This window comes from Myotis yumanensis, unplaced genomic scaffold (assembly GCF_028538775.1).
Source record: "Myotis yumanensis isolate MYYU_CA2020_CCGP unplaced genomic scaffold, mMyoYum1.0.hap1 SCAF_2, whole genome shotgun sequence".
Taxonomy (NCBI): Eukaryota; Metazoa; Chordata; class Mammalia; order Chiroptera; family Vespertilionidae; genus Myotis; species Myotis yumanensis.
Window position 1 is genome coordinate 11599607 of NW_027223753.1, and position 17132 is coordinate 11616738.

Below are 17132 nucleotides of genomic sequence, written 5' to 3' on the forward strand. Positions count from 1 at the left end.
CTCTGCTACACTGGGGGTGCCGACAGGCCACGACTTCTTCCTTAGCCTGACGCTGTTGGGGAAAGGGATGGTTTCTGCTGGGAAGACCCCCAGGAGGAGGCAATCTGCTGTTTAACTAAGGGTCTGAAGGAAGTATTGGTATGTATCACCTATAGTGTGTACAATGTTATATGTGTACATATGTGTGCATGTGTGTGTACACCTTCGGGTGTCAAGTGATCTGTCCAGTATCTCCCGCTGGGTTCCCGCTGACAGTGCGGTGGCTGGGCTGCGGGTGGGCAGGCCCGCCTTGGGGGGCCGTCCTGGGTGAAGGCGGGCCACAGGCACCTCCTCCGAGTTCTTCCTGCGCCGCTGCCACGTGTGGGTTGGGGAGGGGAGTGCGGGGCTGTGGAGGCTGCCACCGCTGGGGAGGCGACCTGCTGCGGCTGGGGCGCTCGGATCGACCCTCCACAGGCCTGGGGTGCCCGGGGCCCCGCCCGCCCGCGAGGCGAGCGCTCGGATCTCCCCTCCCCCCGCTAGGAGGGGCGCCGGCTCGGCGGAGCAAGGACCACGCGCTCTGGTAGCACCGCCGGCTCCGCGCGCGCCGGCCCCTCGCCGCGCCTCCCCGGCTCCCTGGGCGCTTGCCCGGAGGGCGGCCGCCTCTTCCTCCCGCAGCCCCGCGGCGCCCGCCTGCCCGCCTGCCCGCCTGCCCGCCTGCCGCAGTCGCCGGCGGATCCGCGCTGAGCGCCCCAGGTACTGAGCGCGGGCAGAAGCGGGGCGGTGACCCGGCGGCCGGAGGGGAGGGACGGAGGCGCGGCCGCGGCTGCCCTGTCCCCGCCAGCGGGCCCGGCACACCACCCCTGGCTTCCCCGCGGGGGGCTTGGCTGTGGCCCGTGGGCCCCCACCCTGCGACCCCAAGCGCCACGGCCCTGGACCTAACGCCCACCTGCCGCTGGGAGCTTGCCTTCCGCCGTGGAGCGCCCACTGCCCTCTGCTCCCACCTCCCCGGTCCTTGCCCTTCCCCCATCTGACCGCCCTTTCCAGGGGCCTCTACTCCCACCCACTTAATCTCCAAGAGTCCTCCTGCCCCCTTAAGGCACTCTGCTCCTCATCAGCCCCCCCCCCAAACTTCCTACCCCGACCCACACCGAGGGCCCCCCTCCATCCTCTGCCCCTTGACCTGTCGCCCCCTCCCTCTCTTCCCACCTGTCCCCTCCCCCCGCCTCCCCCGGGGGCGTCTGTTCTCGCCGAGGACCTTCTCCAGCCTCCACTCCTTCGGGTCCCTCGCCATCCTCAGGATTCCCCTCGGGTCTCACGGCCTCGCCGACCGCCCCCCGCCCCGATGGTCCCAGAACCGGGCCCTGCATACAACAGCACCCCCGCCTGGGGGTCGGGGCTGGTGCCAGGCCCCGGGGGCAGTGGCTGGGTGGCGGCCGCGATGTGTGTGGTCATCGCATTGACTGCCGCGGCCAACTCGCTGCTCATCGCGCTCATCTGCACGCAGCCCGCGCTGCGCAACACGTCCAACTTCTTCCTGGTGTCGCTCTTCACGTCCGACCTGATGGTGGGGCTGGTGGTGATGCCGCCGGCCATGCTGAACGCGCTGTACGGGCGCTGGGTGCTGGCGCGAGGCCTCTGCCTGCTCTGGGCCGCCTTCGACGTGATGTGCTGCAGCGCCTCCATCCTCAACCTCTGCCTCATCAGCCTGGACCGCTACCTGCTCATCCTGTCGCCGCTGCGCTACAAGCTGCGCATGACGCCCGCGCGCGCCTTGGCGCTGGTTCTGGGCGCCTGGACCCTCGCCGCGCTCGCCTCCTTCCTGCCCCTGCTGCTGGGCTGGCACGAGCTGGGCCGCGCGCGGGCACCCGCTTTGGGCCAGTGCCGCCTGCTGGCCAGCCTGCCGTTCGTCCTCGTGGCGTCGGGCCTCACCTTCTTCCTGCCCTCGGGCGCCATCTGCTTCACCTACTGCAGGATCCTGCTGGCCGCCCGCAAGCAGGCCCTGCAGGTGGCCTCCCTCCCCACCGGCGCGGCGGGCCAGGCCTTGGAGACATCGCAGGTACCGGGTGCGCAGGGAGATGGGGCTTGCGGGTTGGAGAGAAATGAGCAGCCACTGGTACCTACTGCGGCATCTGCCACTTAGTATACACTGGCTGGCAACGTCCGAGTGGCCATGCCCACCTTCCGTCTGAACTCCAGACTCAGCCCCGGACTGTCCACAGGACAGCGTCATGGGGCGGTGCAGCAGGCCTCTGGAAGGTAGCATGTGCGACAGGGAATACAGGGCGTCCCAGGTGTTCCACCGGCTCCTCCGGGGTCTTCCCCTTTATGGCAAGTGGCACCATCATGATGTCACAGGCCAGAAACAGAGGGATGGTTTTTCTCCCTTTGATCGTGGGATTCATTAGCGAGAGCTGCTAGTGCTGTCCTTTAAACGCGTGCCATCTCAATGCCGCCGTCCTAGTCCAAGCCATCACTGTGTCTTACCTGGAGCCTCCGAGAGTCTCCCACTGGCCCCCTGCTTCCTCCAGACCTACTCCCCTCCATTTTCCGCACAGGAGTCAGAGTAACAGAGAAAAAGAATGATCACGGCGCTTCCTTGCTTCAAACCCTTCAGTGGCTCCCTGTTGCTGTCAAGGTAAAGAGGAGACCCAGCCTGGCTGGCATGGCTCAGTGGCTGAGCATCGACCTATGAACCAGGGGGTCACAGTTCGATTCCCAGTCAGGGCACATGCCTGGGTTGAGGGCTCCATCTCCAGTGTGGGGTGTGCAGGAGGCAGCCAATCTATGATTCTCTCCCATCATTGATGTTTCTATTTTTCTCTCCCTTCTTCTCTGAAATCAATTTTTAAAAGTGTGTGTGTGTGTATCCTATATAATAAAACCCTAATATGCAAATTGACTGAACTGCACACTGACCACCAGGGGGCAGATGCTCAATGCATGAGCTGCCCCCCAGTGGTCAGTGTGCTTCCACAGGGGGAGTACCGCTCAGCCAGAAGCAGGGCTCACAGCTGGCAAGCACAGCGGCCGTGGCAGGAGCCTCTCCCGCCTCCCCAGCAGTGCTCAGGACCCCTCAGGGGATGTCCAACTGCCGGCTTAGGCCCACTCCCCGTGCACCGGGCCTCTGGTATACATATATCCATGTCAGGATCTGGCCTCGGGAACCTATCCTGCCAACCTCTCTTGCTTCACCTCACCCTCCTCCCTCTCTGTGCACCAGTGACATGGTTCTCCTGGTGGTTCCTTGCAGGCACCAGGCTGACTTCTTTGCCAAGGTCTTTGCACTTGCTGTTCCCTCTGCCTGGAAAGTTTCCCCTCAGAGCTCCCCTTGCTAGACTTTTTCAGCTCACAGGCCACCTCTCCCTAGAGGCCGCCCCTGACTACTCTGCAGACCCACGTCCTGCCTGACTGGTTGTTGATTTGTGTGATTTGTCTGTCTCCCCACTTGAATGGAAGCTCCATGAGGACCGGTGTGCCTGCGTTGGTTTGATCTCCACTGCACAGGCTAATGCTTCCTAACCACTTGTGAATGGGGTCGGTGCTTCTAGCTCAAGGCCCTGCAGCGTCTAGAAGTGGAGTACCTGCTGTTGCCACCCAGGCCACGTGCTGCCTGAGTCCTATTGTCCACCCAAGGGATGGGGGCTTAGACTGACCAGGCCTGAACCCCAAAGAAGTAGGTCACACGCCGGAGGAAGTTTCAAACTGGGCTCTCCAGATTCATCTTGGTGTAGCTTCAGGTGGAAGAGGCTCTTGCAGGATGGGGTGGGGGTGCCTTGAGGGTCACTGGGTGAATAGGGAATTGGCTGGGGGCTGGGTGGGAGGAGGTCCTGGCTGCAGGCCTGCTCTCTCCCTTTATCTGTGCTCATTGGAGAACATTCTGGAGTCTCGGCAGGTGGCTGTGGCCCTGGCTTGGTTCTTTAGCAATAGGAAGAACTGCCATGGGCCACCCCTACTCTCCTTGGGTTCTTGTAAAGGAACATGTCCCAAACTTCAGGCGCAAGGAACCACCTTGGGATATCTGTCTCCCCCCCCAGCCCCCCACTCTTCAAGCCACTTCATTCATATGTACTTAGCATTTTCTTTATTTTTTTTTATTTTTTATTTTTTTTAATTTAAATTCTTTATTGTTGAAAGTATTACATATGTCTCCTTTTTCCCCCATTGACCTCTTCCAGCCCGCTCCCACCCCCGAGCACAGGCCCTCATCCCACTACTGTCTGTGTCCATTGGTTATGCTTATATGCATGCATACAAGTCCTTTGGTTGATCTAGCATTTTCTTTAAATCACCTCATTTATCTCCTTACTTCCTTGAATTTGTTTAGGAAGGGAACTTGTTCCTTCTGGAAATGGAAAATCAATATCTTTGCCATAAATAGAAGGTGATCAAACACAGCTTCCGAGCGGGTGCAGAACCAGCGGTGTTCCCAAGTCCAGCTCATGGGTCAGAGGGACTGAGCCGAGGCCTGCTTCCTCTTTGTTAAGTGTTAGAAGGATGGTAATGTCCAAGTAGCATCCACACGAGACTCTCTCGTGACGTAAGCAGAGAGCTGATGTTCCGACTCCGTGATTCAGTTATTTTACAGGGTGTCCATTTACCACTTCAAGTCCCCGCCCACCCCACACTAAGCTCTGCTGTAGTGACGAAGGAGCTCTCTGACCCTTCTGTGGATTCCTTTCCTTCCTCACTCTCATTCGGCCAAACTGGCCTCTTGGCTGTCCTTTGGGCCACCAAGCACAATCCTGCCCCAGGACCTTTGCACTTGCTGTCCCCCCTTCCCTTCACCTCCACATGGTTTCTCTGCAACGCCACCACTTTCTGCCACACTTCCCCAGGTCCCCTTCAGCCCTACTTTCCTGCGTTATAGTTCTCAGCAGCACTTACCACTCCTGACATGCTGTACACGTTCCCACTTATTTATCTGTTGTGTATTTCCTCCTATTGGAATGTAAGCTCTATGAGGTGGGAACTTGTCTCTCAGTTTACTGTATTCCCAGCACCTGCACCAGTGCCTGGCATATTCTAAGTGCTCAGTGTTCATTGATGGAAGGGCTGACATTAACACAGAGCTTCACAGAGTTGGCCATTCCACCCCTGTTCAAGCTGCTTCCTTTCCTCCCACTCCTTTCAGAATCAGTTCTTGTATCTGATGGAGCCTAGGCTTTTTAGTCCATCAGTTCCTTTGCTTGGTGACATGTATGGAGGACCTACTGTGTGCAGGAGCTGTTGGAGGCTGTGAATGTGGTGATGAGCTGGGCTGGGAACGTCCCGCCCTCTTGGAATCCATGTTCTAGTCGGGGAGGCAGACACTGATCACGAAACCTTACCATGATGAGGGTGTGGCTCTCATAAGAGGGGCACCTCACCCCGTGGACAGGCAGAGGCTATCAGTCGCTGTGCCTGTTTGCAAACCGAACGCTGGGAGGTGTCCTCACGGATCAGTTAGGCCAGCACCTGCCGCCCAGGCAGAATGGCCCCTGGGCCCCTCCCGTCAGACATGTGTCTGTGCCGATTCCTCCTGCTCCCTGGGAGGCCTTTTCCTTGGTTTGAGTGTGGAAGTGCCAGACCCCACCACTACCCTCGCTTCCCAAACCACTCGGCTCCTAAGCAGGCCTTCCGGTGCCGTGGTCCATGTTGCCCAGAGAATTGCTGCGTTTGGGAATTTGCTTCTGGGATGTGGCCTCTATTCCGGCCTCCTGGGTCATGACCCCTTTTCTCCCACTCGGACAGTCCTGAAGCGTCCAGCCTGGGGGTGGAGGCTCTCTCAGGGCCTGCACTTAAAGCGCCTGATGAGAAAGAACAAAACTCGGGGCTTGCTGGGCCTCTTTCCTCCTGTTTTCAGCCCCATGTAGCCCTTAGCTCCCTCCCCAGTCCAGCCTCTGGCTTCCCCACAGAAGGAAGCGAGTTGGGCTCGGGTGCCCGAAGTCCCAGCGCCTCTGGGCTGAGATCACGGGAGCTGAGGGCGTGAACACCTTCTCTCCGCACCCTCCAAGCATCTTCATGCGAACGGGCTTGGAAAAGCCACTGGTGGCTCTGTGGGTTCAGCCCGGTCTTGGGGCCCCAGGGGCTGTGAGAAAGGGGGTCACGCTTAGAGCTGAGGCAGGGACTGTGGGCGTGGGAGGTGGTGATGTCAGAGTAAGAGGCTGCCTGAATGTGAGGTGGGGGCGGGGGAGGAGGAAGAGAGAGGAGAACGCGCCCCTGTGGGAATGGGGCTCATCCTTGGGAGATTCCAGAGGGACCAGCGAGGGAGCTCAGCTTGGTGAGGATGCTGGCAGTGTCTGCTTTCTCGGCTCCTCTCTGTCTGCCAGGATCCCATGTCTCTGGTCCACAGCCCCTTCGCCATCGTCTTCCTCTGCACCTCGTCTTTCTAGCCTTCTCTCCTCCAGCTCCATTTCACCCCATTTTCTTGCTCCTGCGTCCCTCCATCTTCCTCTACCCACTTCTCTCCCATCAATTTCTTCTCCTTTCCCTCCTCCCAGCTTTCCCACCCTCCCTCACCCAACTATGCATCACTCTGTCTTAGTGATCCGTCTCTTCCATCCCTGCCTCCTCCTCCTCAGAGGGGGAGGCTGCGATCACAGAAATATCTCAGAGGGAGAGGAGGGGCTGCGCTGAGGAGAGGCTGATGGAGGAGCAGTGTCGAGCATGGCAGGCTTGGCTGCTGCTGGCTCCGGGGCGACCTGGTGGAGCCAGGGCTCGGTGCAGGAGCCTGTGTGTCTGGCTGGTCATGGGCTCAAATCCTGCCTCCTTCCCATCACATCCGGATGACTTCAGACAAGTCCTCCAACTCCCTGTACCCCAGGGGTAATGCTAGTTAGCACCTGAGGCTGTTTGAAGAACCAATAAGATAATATACATACACTTGGCACATAGTAGGTACTAAACAAATGTTCTCCTTTCCTCTTGTGGCAAAAATGGTCCTGGGGAGCTCACCCCCTTTTGAGTCCTTCTAGGAAAAAACACTATTGATGCTACCAGCATCATCATCACCGTCATCAAAGAGATAAACTGGACACTGTCAACAGCAATATAGCTAGCACGTGGTACATATTATGTAACTTGCTGCATACCATCTTAATTAAGTTAATTCTTACTACAGCCATATGAGGTACATGCTATCATGATTCCCGTTATGCATATGAGAAAACGGAGGCACAGAGAGGTGAAGTGCCTTGCTGAAGGTTGACGCTCAACCGACTGAGCCACGCCAGGCAGGGCATGACTCATTCTTTGAAGCCTGTTAGTATTCTACAGTGGGTTTATTTAACCACTCTCCTTCTGATGGACATTGAGGCCATTTCTGATTTTTTTTCTATCACGAATAGTGCAGTGGGACACCTTCTTGTACCTGCCGAGTGTGCAGACATGTGCGGGTGTTTATGAATATAGTTACCTGTGAGTGGAATTGGCCCCTGGAAAGGCACTGCCAAGTTGTCCTCCAGGTGGCTGCCCTCTGACAGTCACGCTTGTCATGGACACGTATACGGGGCATGTGGAAGCAATGTGACCACGAGGGGCCGTGAGGTGGGTACAGGGCAGAGCGAAGTGGGGAGGGTGAGATCGGCACCAGCCAGAGCCTAGGGTGTGGGCTGACGGTTGCCGTTGGCTCCTGCTCCATGAAGGGCTCTCGGTGACAGTGGTAGGGTTTCTGCAACCCCACCCTGACTATGGTCCGTGGATGCCATCCCCCCAAATGGCAGCAGGATGGTGAAGCAGAAGAAGTGCAGCTCCTGGACCCAGAAATGACTTTGGCCCCTGACTCAACACAAGTCTGCTGTTATTTTGCTGCTCTGAACCTCCTCTGCAAAATGGAGATAACACTTACCTCACGTAAAGATTGAACGGCACAATGAATATCAAATGCTGATGCATAGTAAGCGCTCAACAAATGGGGTCACAGTGCCGATTTAGGGTAATTGGTGCTTTGGCTCATGACCTTGTTCTGGCACAATGTGACCTTGGGAAGGAACCCTACTTTCTCTCTTCCCTTCTGCCTATGTTCTTGGGTCAACTCTTCGGGGGAGAAGAGCAGAAACACCCATGGTTGTTCCCAGGAAGAGCAGAGAGGGAGTCTCAGGTGATCTATAACTCGATTCCTGGAACTTTCTCCCCAATGATTGCCCCCAAGGTCTCTCCCTCAGGCCCCCATGCCCTAGAGCTCTGATAAGACCAAGGTTCTCGCTTGCTTCTCTCCTGCCCCAGGTCACCAGGTCTCAGAGAAGTTCCCGTATGGGTGGGGCCTTTTGGAGATGATGGCTCCCCCCGCCCCCATGGTCTGTCCCCATTATTGATGGCATCAATTCGAAGGCATGGCAGCTCTTAGGAGATTCTTTGGGGAAGCAGGAGCTTCTTGTCCTGGCTGACCATAGTGGGGCCAGAGAAGCCATGTGGAGACCAATCTGGAGGAGAGAAAACGAGAAGAGGAAAGAGAAAAGCAGATTCTCCGCTGCCCTCCGCCCCCCCCCCCCCCCCCCCCCCCCGCCTGCCTGCCCTTCTGCCTTGCTACAGCACGGTGAGTCAGAGCATTTGTCCTGACGTCTGTGCTGCTTTGGGGAGCCAGAGCTGCTGGCAGAAGGGCCTGGCTCCCGAGGGTGCTGAAATTTCTCCAACCTCATACACATACCCTGAGCCCACAGCGGGGCTACCATGTACGCAGCACTTTGTGTTGGGCACTGTGCATGCATTGGTTACCCACAGCCCCACAGCGACTCCATAAGCTGCGTATTGTTCCTCCCACTTTACAGACGTGGAAACAGAGACTCAAGGCCACAGTGTGAGTAAGTGGTAGAGGCATGGTTTGCAGCCAGGTCACTTGTCTTAAAAGCCCTGCCTCTGCCCAACGCTGCCCCACCGAGACAAGAGGGAGAGAGCAGGGGCCTCTCCTTGCTTGCTCTTTGTGAATTTGTCCTCGATATTCCTACAACCAGACTTCACCTGGGCAAACACATCGGGGGCTGGCAGTTACTGTGTGCGTCATCTCTCCCCTCCTGCCCACTGACATTTCAGAATTAGACCCCCTGATTCTATAGGTGGATAGTAGGGAGCGGGTGTTTCAGCACCATGGACAAGAACAAAGTCTCGCTGCTTTGAGGAGGCGGGAGAGAAAGGCAAGGCTGGAAGGTGTGTGTGTGTGTGTGTGTGTGTGTGTGTGTGTAGGGGGGGGAGGGTGAAAGGTGTGTGTGTGTGTGTGTGTGTAGGGGGGGGAGGGTGAAAGGTGTGTGTGTGTGTGTGTGTGTGTAGGGGGGGGAGGGTGAAAGGTGTGTGTGTGTGTGTGTGTGTGCGCGCGCGTGTGAGTGTGTGTGTGTGTGTGTGTGTGTGTGTGTAGGGGCGGGGGGTGGGGGAGGGTGTCCTGAATCTGAGAGCTAATGTGATGGGGCTGACACATCCTGGCTTTGTCTCTTCCGCCCCCTTTCCATCTGGGAAGGTTGCCTGGGAATCTGGTTCCCTTTTGACTGTCATCTCTCTATACCAGCCGTGGGCAAACTACGGACCGCCGGTTGGATCCGGCCCGTTTGAAATGAATAAAACTAAAAAAAAAAAAAGACAGTACCCTTTTAAGTAATGATGTTTACTTTGAATTTATATTAGTTCATACAAACACTCCATCCATGCTTTTGTTCCGGCCCTCCGGTCCAGTTTAAGAACCCATTGTGGCCCTCGAGTCAAAAAGTTTGCCCACCCCTGCTCTATACCCAACCCACTACTGGCTGCCTCATGAACTAAACTGGAGTTTAGGAAATGTTGGGGAGATCCCTGGCTTTCAAAGCCCAGGTATGGTCCCCAGAAGCACACACCCCTTTTCCACAATTCAATGAAGTGCCCGGATCTCCTGCGCACTGATATTTATTTACATTGTGAATGTAGGCGGATCTCACTTTGTGTACATCTTATGTATGAAAATCCAAATTGCTTACAACCCATGGTTTAGGGGCGGCTCCATGAACCCTTAGCGGTTCAATGATGGTCTCAGAAGCCCCTGGAAGTGTAGGAATGTTTTTCGTGAGTGTGTGTAAAAATTGATAAGCTTTTAGTTTTCTGGGGGGTAGTGTAGATTTCATTAGATTCTCAATGGGCTCATGAGGTTGAAACAGTTATGGGAACTTCTGGGCTAAAGGCTCATCCACTTCAAGGAGACATTTTTATGTTTTGGGACTGTGGGTCCCCAGTTTGCAAAGTCAAATTCTAACCTCTTCAAGCCCCTGCCCCCTTTTGATGGCTGCTGTGGAGCAGCTCCCTTCTCCCCTCTTCCTCCCCACACCCCTGCTCTTCAAGTCTATGCTTGGGAATGGAGACGTCTGCCAGTCCACACATGATCTGAGCTGGGAAATGCCAAGGTCACTAGCACCCTAGTAAATTATAATAAATTTCACTGTGAACGTTTGCTCTCTGCACATGCTTTCAGAATAGCACTTTATTTTGTGGAGGGTGAGGGTAACAGGGCAAGCAAAATCTTACTCCAAACACTGAAGAGAACCCATATACAAAGAGATTGCCACACCCTGGACAGCAACAGGCCCTCTTGTCAAATACTGTTCAATCGCAACTAATTCTTGTGGCGCCAAAGCCTTTGGGAGGTGTTGGGGCTCAAGGTCGCGCATGCTCGCCCGTGTAGAGTTGTCCTTTGCATGGAGCGTGGGTCTTTTGAACTGGTTTGTGTTTGGGGCAGTGTTGCTCTGTCTCACTGCAGTTCCTAGAGCTCCTTGTGAAGAGCTGGGTCAGGATCAGGGCTCAGTTTATTGCTGGGATCAGGGCTCAGTCTGGGCCTAAGGTTGGTTCAGTCTGGTCCCCCGTTGAGGCTCCGTTTGACACCTTGGTTACACAGGGCTTAGTCTATGGAAGCTTTCAGGGATCAGTCCTTGGTTCATGGCTGATGTCAGGGCTTGGTCTGGACTCAGGGTCAGGCCTCAGGTTAGGGCTACAGTTGGGGCTGAGTCAAGGATCAGGACTCAATCTATTGCTGATTCTAGGGTCCAGTCTAGAATTAGGATTGAGGCTCAATCTGTGGATGGGATCAGGGTCCGACCGGGGCTCTCTCCCCGCTGACTCACGTGGCCTTCCTTTCTGCAGGTGCCCAGGACCCCACGCCCAGGGACCGAGTCAGCTGACAGCAGGCGTCTGGCCACCAAGCACAGCAGGAAGGCCTTGAAGGCCAGCCTGACCCTCGGCATCCTGCTGGGCATGTTCTTTGTGACCTGGCTGCCCTTCTTTGTGGCCAACATTGCCCAGGTAATGCCACTGCAGGGGCCGGCAGGTGAGTCCAGGCCTCCCTGGGAGGCCCCCAAGCCCCACCTCAGCCCAGGCACGGGAGGGAGGAAGGTGGGCTGCCGCTCATGGTGTGTTTGGCTGTGTCTGTCCGGCCGTGCTGGGTGGGGTGGTCTGTGTTCCTGCCCTGGGGCCAGGCGTGATGCACCCTTCCCTCTAGGCTGTGTGCGACTGCGTCTCCCCAGGCCTCTTCGATGTCCTCACATGGCTGGGCTACTGCAACAGCACCATGAACCCCATCATCTACCCCCTCTTCATGCGGGACTTCAAGCGGGCCCTGGGCAGGCTGCTGCCCTGTCCCCACTGGCCCCAGGAGCACCGGGCCAGCGTGGCCTCACCCTCCATGCGTACCTCCCACAGCGGCGCCCGGCCGGGCCTGAGCCTGCAGCAGGTGCTGCCCCTGCCCCTGCCCCCGGACTCCGACTCCGACCCTGACTCAGGCTCAGGAGGCTCCTCAGGCCTGCAGCTCCCGGCCCAGCTGCTGCTGCCGGGAGAGGCCACCCGGGACACCCTGCCGCCTGCCAGGACTTCTGCCACCGTCAACTTCTTCAACAGGGATCCCGTGGAGCCCCAGCTGCGGCTGCATCTGCTTGGTGCCCCCACGAATTGATGGGGCTTGTGGCTGGTCAGGGGGGAGCTGGACTGGGTGCAACCAAGCCCCCGAGGCCTTGGGCCAGCTCTTGGCTGAGGCCAAGAAGCTGTGGGTCTCTCGGGGGCTCTCTGAACTCTGGTGGGGTGCACTGAATCAGACCCACTACCCACTCCGGGTCCTCCACCTGCTGGCTTCATACAGTGTCTCCAGGAGGCTGCGTTGCTGAGTGTCACTTGTGTAGAGAATGGTTGGAGGGCTCTGGGAGCCGGGCAGGGGGCCCTTGGTTCAGATTAGGGTGAAGACCATGGCCTTTGCACATTCTATCAGATCGCACGTCTGCAGAGACGGCTCAGTGCAGGCTGAGCCCTTTGCTCCTCTAACTGTAGTTCGTGGGCATGGTCTCCAGGGAGTTTGTTGAAAACGCACACCTCTGCCCACACCCTGGACCTGCTGAGTCCTAATCTACGTGTGAGCAAGGTCCCCGATGACTCGTGCGCGTGCGTGGTTGGAGGTGCGCTGGCTTAGCTGATCCTTAACCCTGAGGATGGTTTGCTGGACGGTTTTTGGACCAGCCAGCCTCTCGGATGTGTGTGGCCTCACAGGGAACCCCTGAGCCTGGGAGCCAGGCAGGCCTCAACTGGAACCCATGCTCCATTACTTACTAGTTCTGCGCGGGTTACTTAACCTCTCTGAGCCTGTTGTTGTATGCGCAACATGGGGCAATGACGCCTGCCCCGTAGGCTGCCTGCCTCGTAGGCTGTCATGAGAACGGGGACAGTGTGCATCGATGCCAGCACCCGGCAGATGGTCGGTGGTACCTGTGATTGTTGTACCTCCCGGCCATTCAGCCCCCCGGCCTCTGGCTACGGGCCAGGAAGGGCCATTTGTTCCCACTGTTTCCCCCATCTTCCTCTTCTGCTTCAGCCCCTCCCCAGCTCCCAGGCTACGGCACTGCCTCTCCTGGGGCACAAGGGTGGCTGGTGGTTTTTTGCTCAACATCTGGGATGGGTGTTCCTCTGCCCTGGACTTCGTTGGACCTGGAAGGGGACCTGCTGATGCAGAACCATCCCCTGGCCCTACCTCCTTCTGGCCTTTCCTGGGTCAGTGAGGGAAGTGGGAGAGGTGGCCACTCAGGTCAGCAGAGTTGAAGAGAAGCTGCCCCTGGTGTGGGCTGGTGCGTCAAGCAGGCAGGTGAACCCTGGTACAGGACCTGTTTTTTTTATTTTTTTTTATATATATTTTTGATTTGTTACAGAGAGGAGAGGAGAGGGATAGAGAGCTAGAAACATCGATGAGAGAGAAACATCGATCAACTGCCTCCTGCACACCCCCTACTGGGGATGTGCCCGCAACCAAGGTACATGCCCTTGACCGGAATCGAACCCGGGACCCTTCAGTCCGCAGGCCGACGCTCTATCCACTGAGCCAAACCGGTTAGGGCTTATTTTTTGTTTTTGAGGGAGCGCTCAGTCACTTTACCTGCTGTAGGTGCCTTTTCAGGCTGAGGTTTTTCCTGAGAGCATCCACTTACTCTGCTGCCATTTTTAATCTTCAGTCTGAGGTTTTTCTTACTCTCCACCAAGTTCCATCCACCCAAACACCCAGGGGGCTCCGCAGGTGGCTGGGCACTCCCCTTGGTGCTGACTAGACTCCGGCCCTGGCTGCTGGCCACTGGCTGCGGAGGGTCCATGGTGCTTGTGGGGCTCCCCTCTGCCCCAGGCCTGCTGGAGTGGACTATCAATAAACACAAGCTGACAGCAGTGACTGCAGTGTGGACTGGATTCACTGGAGTGTGGACTGGATCCGCCTGAGGGGCCACTCGGGCTGGAGACGCTGCTGATGAAGCGGGCAGAGACCCTGGCACAGGTGGTTTGGGTTCATGTCCACACTCTGCCCCTAATCTGCTCTGGGACCTCAGCCAAGTCGCTTACCCTCTCGGGGCCTCAGTTTCCCACGAGCTGTTTGGATTAATGGCAGTAAGAGTTCGGTAAATATTTGTTAAATGAACGAACATATACATATGCCCCTGAGCACCAGTTCAGCTCCAACGCCAATTCCTCCCATCTCTCCTCCCCACTGCCTGCTCCAGAGCTTGTCCATACTTTCTCTGCCTGGATCTTGATTTTCCCATCTGCACAGTGGGTGGGGGGACGCTCTCTGGCCTTGTCCCTCATGGACAGTGGGAGGAACAAAGGGGAAGATCATGAGAGGTGCAGCCCTGGGCAGGGTCCAGCCCTGGGCAAGGTTCCTGGATCTCGCTGGCACAGCCCGGTGGGTTGGGGCTCACACCATGGCTGCAGGTCTGGGGGTTCTCTGCAGGGCAGGCAGCAGCAGGAAGGGAGGCCCCTTCTGGTTGGTCCAGGCCCAGTGGCATCTGGTACAATGGCTAAGAGCTGGGCTCCGGGGGCCAGCTGACAAGCTTGAGATCGACCAGCTATGTGAGCTTGAGCAAGTTAGCTGACCTCTCCGGGCATCCGTATCTACAGGTGTAAAATGAAAATACCAGTAGCTACCTCATCGGGTTGTTGCGGGGGTCAACTGAGGCAATCCACGTAAGCCCTCGGTACACGGTAAACACTTGCTGGGTGGCAGCCATTCTTTATTTTCACAATCACCATCACCTCTGCTCCTGCTACAGGAAATCCTTCCCGTCTAACCCCCTCTTGCTACCAGGCCCAGCTCCCACCCGTACTGCATGCGGATTCAGCATTTGCTCGCTGTGCTCTGCTACAATGACATCCAGGGCCGCCACGCAGTGCAACTTTGGGGGGTGCCCTTCACCTCGCGTCTGTGTGACTGGCGCCCCTGCTGTTGTGCAGTGCACAGCCCACGTGGCTGTACATGGCAGGTCTGATCGGATCTCCCAAGAGCAGAGAGAGTGAGCTGCCCGCTGCCTCTGGTGCCCGCTCTGTAGGTGTGTCAGAGATGCCTGTGGGCTGGAGGGCAGCCCTGGAGTGGATGGAAGAGCAGGCAGACACCTGGCTTGACTGAGGTGGGGGGGAGAGGGGGTGGCAAGTAGGAACCTCAGGCCCCAAAGAGCCCCCCGGACCTCCTGATGGAGAGCCAGCCCCACGCTGTGACCTAGGGTACAGGGTCCAAGGGCTCTCACCTGTGCTTGGTTGACTCTGCAGGGCTCTGGCCTTGCTTCTCCAGAGAGGAGCCATCGTCTCCCTACAGTTCCCCCTCCTGTCAATTCCTTGCTTTCCAACCCCAAAGCCTTCGTTTAGGAAAGGCACTGGTGGAAATTCTTCAGAGCTCCCGCGGGGAGCCCAGTGGACGGGGGTAAGAGAGCACCACATATGGGAATCTGGGAAGACGGCTTGAGTCCCCTTTGGGGGTCAATCCAGCCCTGGGCCAGGTCCCTGGATCTCGCTGGCACAGCTGGGGCAGCCCAGTGGGTTGGGGCTCACGCCATGGCTGCAGGTCTGGGGGTTCTCCACAGGGCAGGCAGCAGCAGGAAGGGAGGCCCCTTCTGGTTGGTCCAGCCCCATTGGCACCTGGGCTTGGCTGGGGTCAGCGGATGCGGACACTTGGGAGGTGTCTCTGGGTGCGGGACCCTGGGTTTGCCCATCCTGGTCGGTGGTCTTGTCTGATGAGGAGGCGGCTGCTGCCTGGCGAGGCTCCTCTTGGGGCAGGTTGCCTGAGGCCATCGAAAGCCCCTTTTCGTCCCAGCCTGGCTTGGTGGGGATGCCCACAGCCTTCAGGATGACGTCCATCTTCTTGCCATAGTCCAAGTGGCCGCTGACCTGCAGGAGGACAGTGAGTGAGGGCCACGGTGGGCGGGCAGAGCCCAGCCCTCCCCAGGGTCCCAAGCTAAGCTCCTGGGCCTCACCCTCGCCCTCCATCGCGAATGCTCTGTCTCCAACTCTCCATGACTCTGAAATCCAGAGAGGGGAGGGGACCTCTAAGTTCAAGGCTGCTCTAAACCCCAGTAAGTAAAGATGAAGGAAGTTTCTCTACAAAATCTGGGTCCTCTGGGGGCAGGAAGGGATCTCCTGAGAGTCGGAGTGGAGGTCCTCATTCTGCAGCTTTAGGTTACGGCAGAAGGGCTCTGCTGCTCACCAACGGCTCTTGGGCAAACCCCTCTATCCTCTGACCTCCGCTTGCCTCAGCTGTAAAATGGGGACAAGAAGCGTAGCTGCATCAGAGAGTTGCTCTGAGGTTGCTGTAAAGCCCCCAACCTGAAAACAGAGCTACGTCACAGACGGCAAGGAACCGTCTACAACTCCCTCTCCCCCTCTTCCCTTAGTCATAAGGACTTCAATTTATAGCCGGGCACCTTCCTCTCTTGCAGCTGAGTGTAGCATTGCGACAAGTTCTGGCCAACGGATGAAGCGGTAGTGTTATGTGGTTCTGCCTGGAGGTCTCCTTAAAAGGGGAGTGCTCTTCTTTCCCCCATACTTCCTTTCCTGCTGGCTGGAATTCAGACGTGATGGCCAGAGCCTCAGCAGCCATGTTGGGCCATGAGTCCGCTCACTAAGTCCACTTGCTGGCTTGCAAAGCAGCAAGACCGGGAATTTTGGCCCCTGAAGACTATGGAGCCACCATACCAGCCCTGAACAGCCTGTTCTGTCCTGTTCTTACATGACAGCATCAACTCTTTTTGTTTAAGCCACTTCAACAGGGGCCTCGGTTATATGGACCCGCACTTTCACTAAGACAAGGTCAAGAACTCGGAAGTGCCCATCCTCTTCCTCAGAGACTAGAGACACCCCCATTTTATTGTGTAGGGGTGTGTCAGTAGAAGTGTGATTAGAATGCCAGATGCCCAACTGTGCTAATGAACTATGCTGACACACAGGCAGTCCTTAATACATGGCAGAAAATGAACTTACTGGATATACTCCTTGACAGGCGCTGGCTGCTAATTACAGATGAAGAAATTGAGCCATAGAGAAGTGAAGTGACTTGCCCAAAGTCATACAGCTAGAAAGTGTCAGAGCTGAGATGTGAGTCAGGTCTGTTCTCTTCACAGAAAACCAGTGAGCGAGAGGAAATTTTTAAAAAATCACTCACATTTGACAGATGAGGCCAGTGAAGCCCAGAGAGGGGCGGTGGTTTGCTTAATGACACACAGCACGGGCAGAGCAAAGCCATGTACTGTGCTCGAGATGCCGTGTGCAGAGGCTGCTTAGCTCAGATCTGCTCCCTGCAGTGGAGTCTCATGCTTTACCGGCCAGTCTAAGGGGTCTGCATCCGTGTCAAAGGTAAACCCCAGACAGAACTTCCCTTCAAGGCTGAAGAGGAAGGCTTTTGCTTCTAAAGAAGACGGGAAGACACCAGAGAGGCAAGTGTGGGG

General features: G+C 57.0%; 2 protein-coding genes across 3 annotated transcripts in view; one reads left to right on the forward strand and one right to left on the reverse strand.

The window, feature by feature from the left end:
* The first annotated feature begins 1153 nt into the window (after positions 1-1153).
* On the forward strand, positions 1154-13632 carry HTR6 (5-hydroxytryptamine receptor 6). The gene is made up of 3 exons (XM_070404233.1): positions 1154-2035; positions 11047-11205; positions 11402-13632. The coding sequence occupies exons 1-3, from the start codon at positions 1322-1324 to the stop codon at positions 11849-11851; spliced, it is 1323 nt and encodes a 440-aa protein (XP_070260334.1). The 5' UTR covers positions 1154-1321; the 3' UTR covers positions 11852-13632.
* Positions 12164-17132, reverse strand: part of TMCO4 (transmembrane and coiled-coil domains 4) — a 70056-nt gene continuing 65087 nt past the window's right edge. The window contains exon 15 of one of the 2 annotated variants that reach the window (XM_070404230.1): positions 12164-15579. In XM_070404230.1, coding sequence (XP_070260331.1) covers positions 15172-15579 — 408 coding nt within the window. In that variant the 3' untranslated portion in view covers positions 12164-15171. The remainder of the gene's footprint in view (positions 15580-17132) is intronic. The other variant, XM_070404229.1, reaches the window with a different exon arrangement.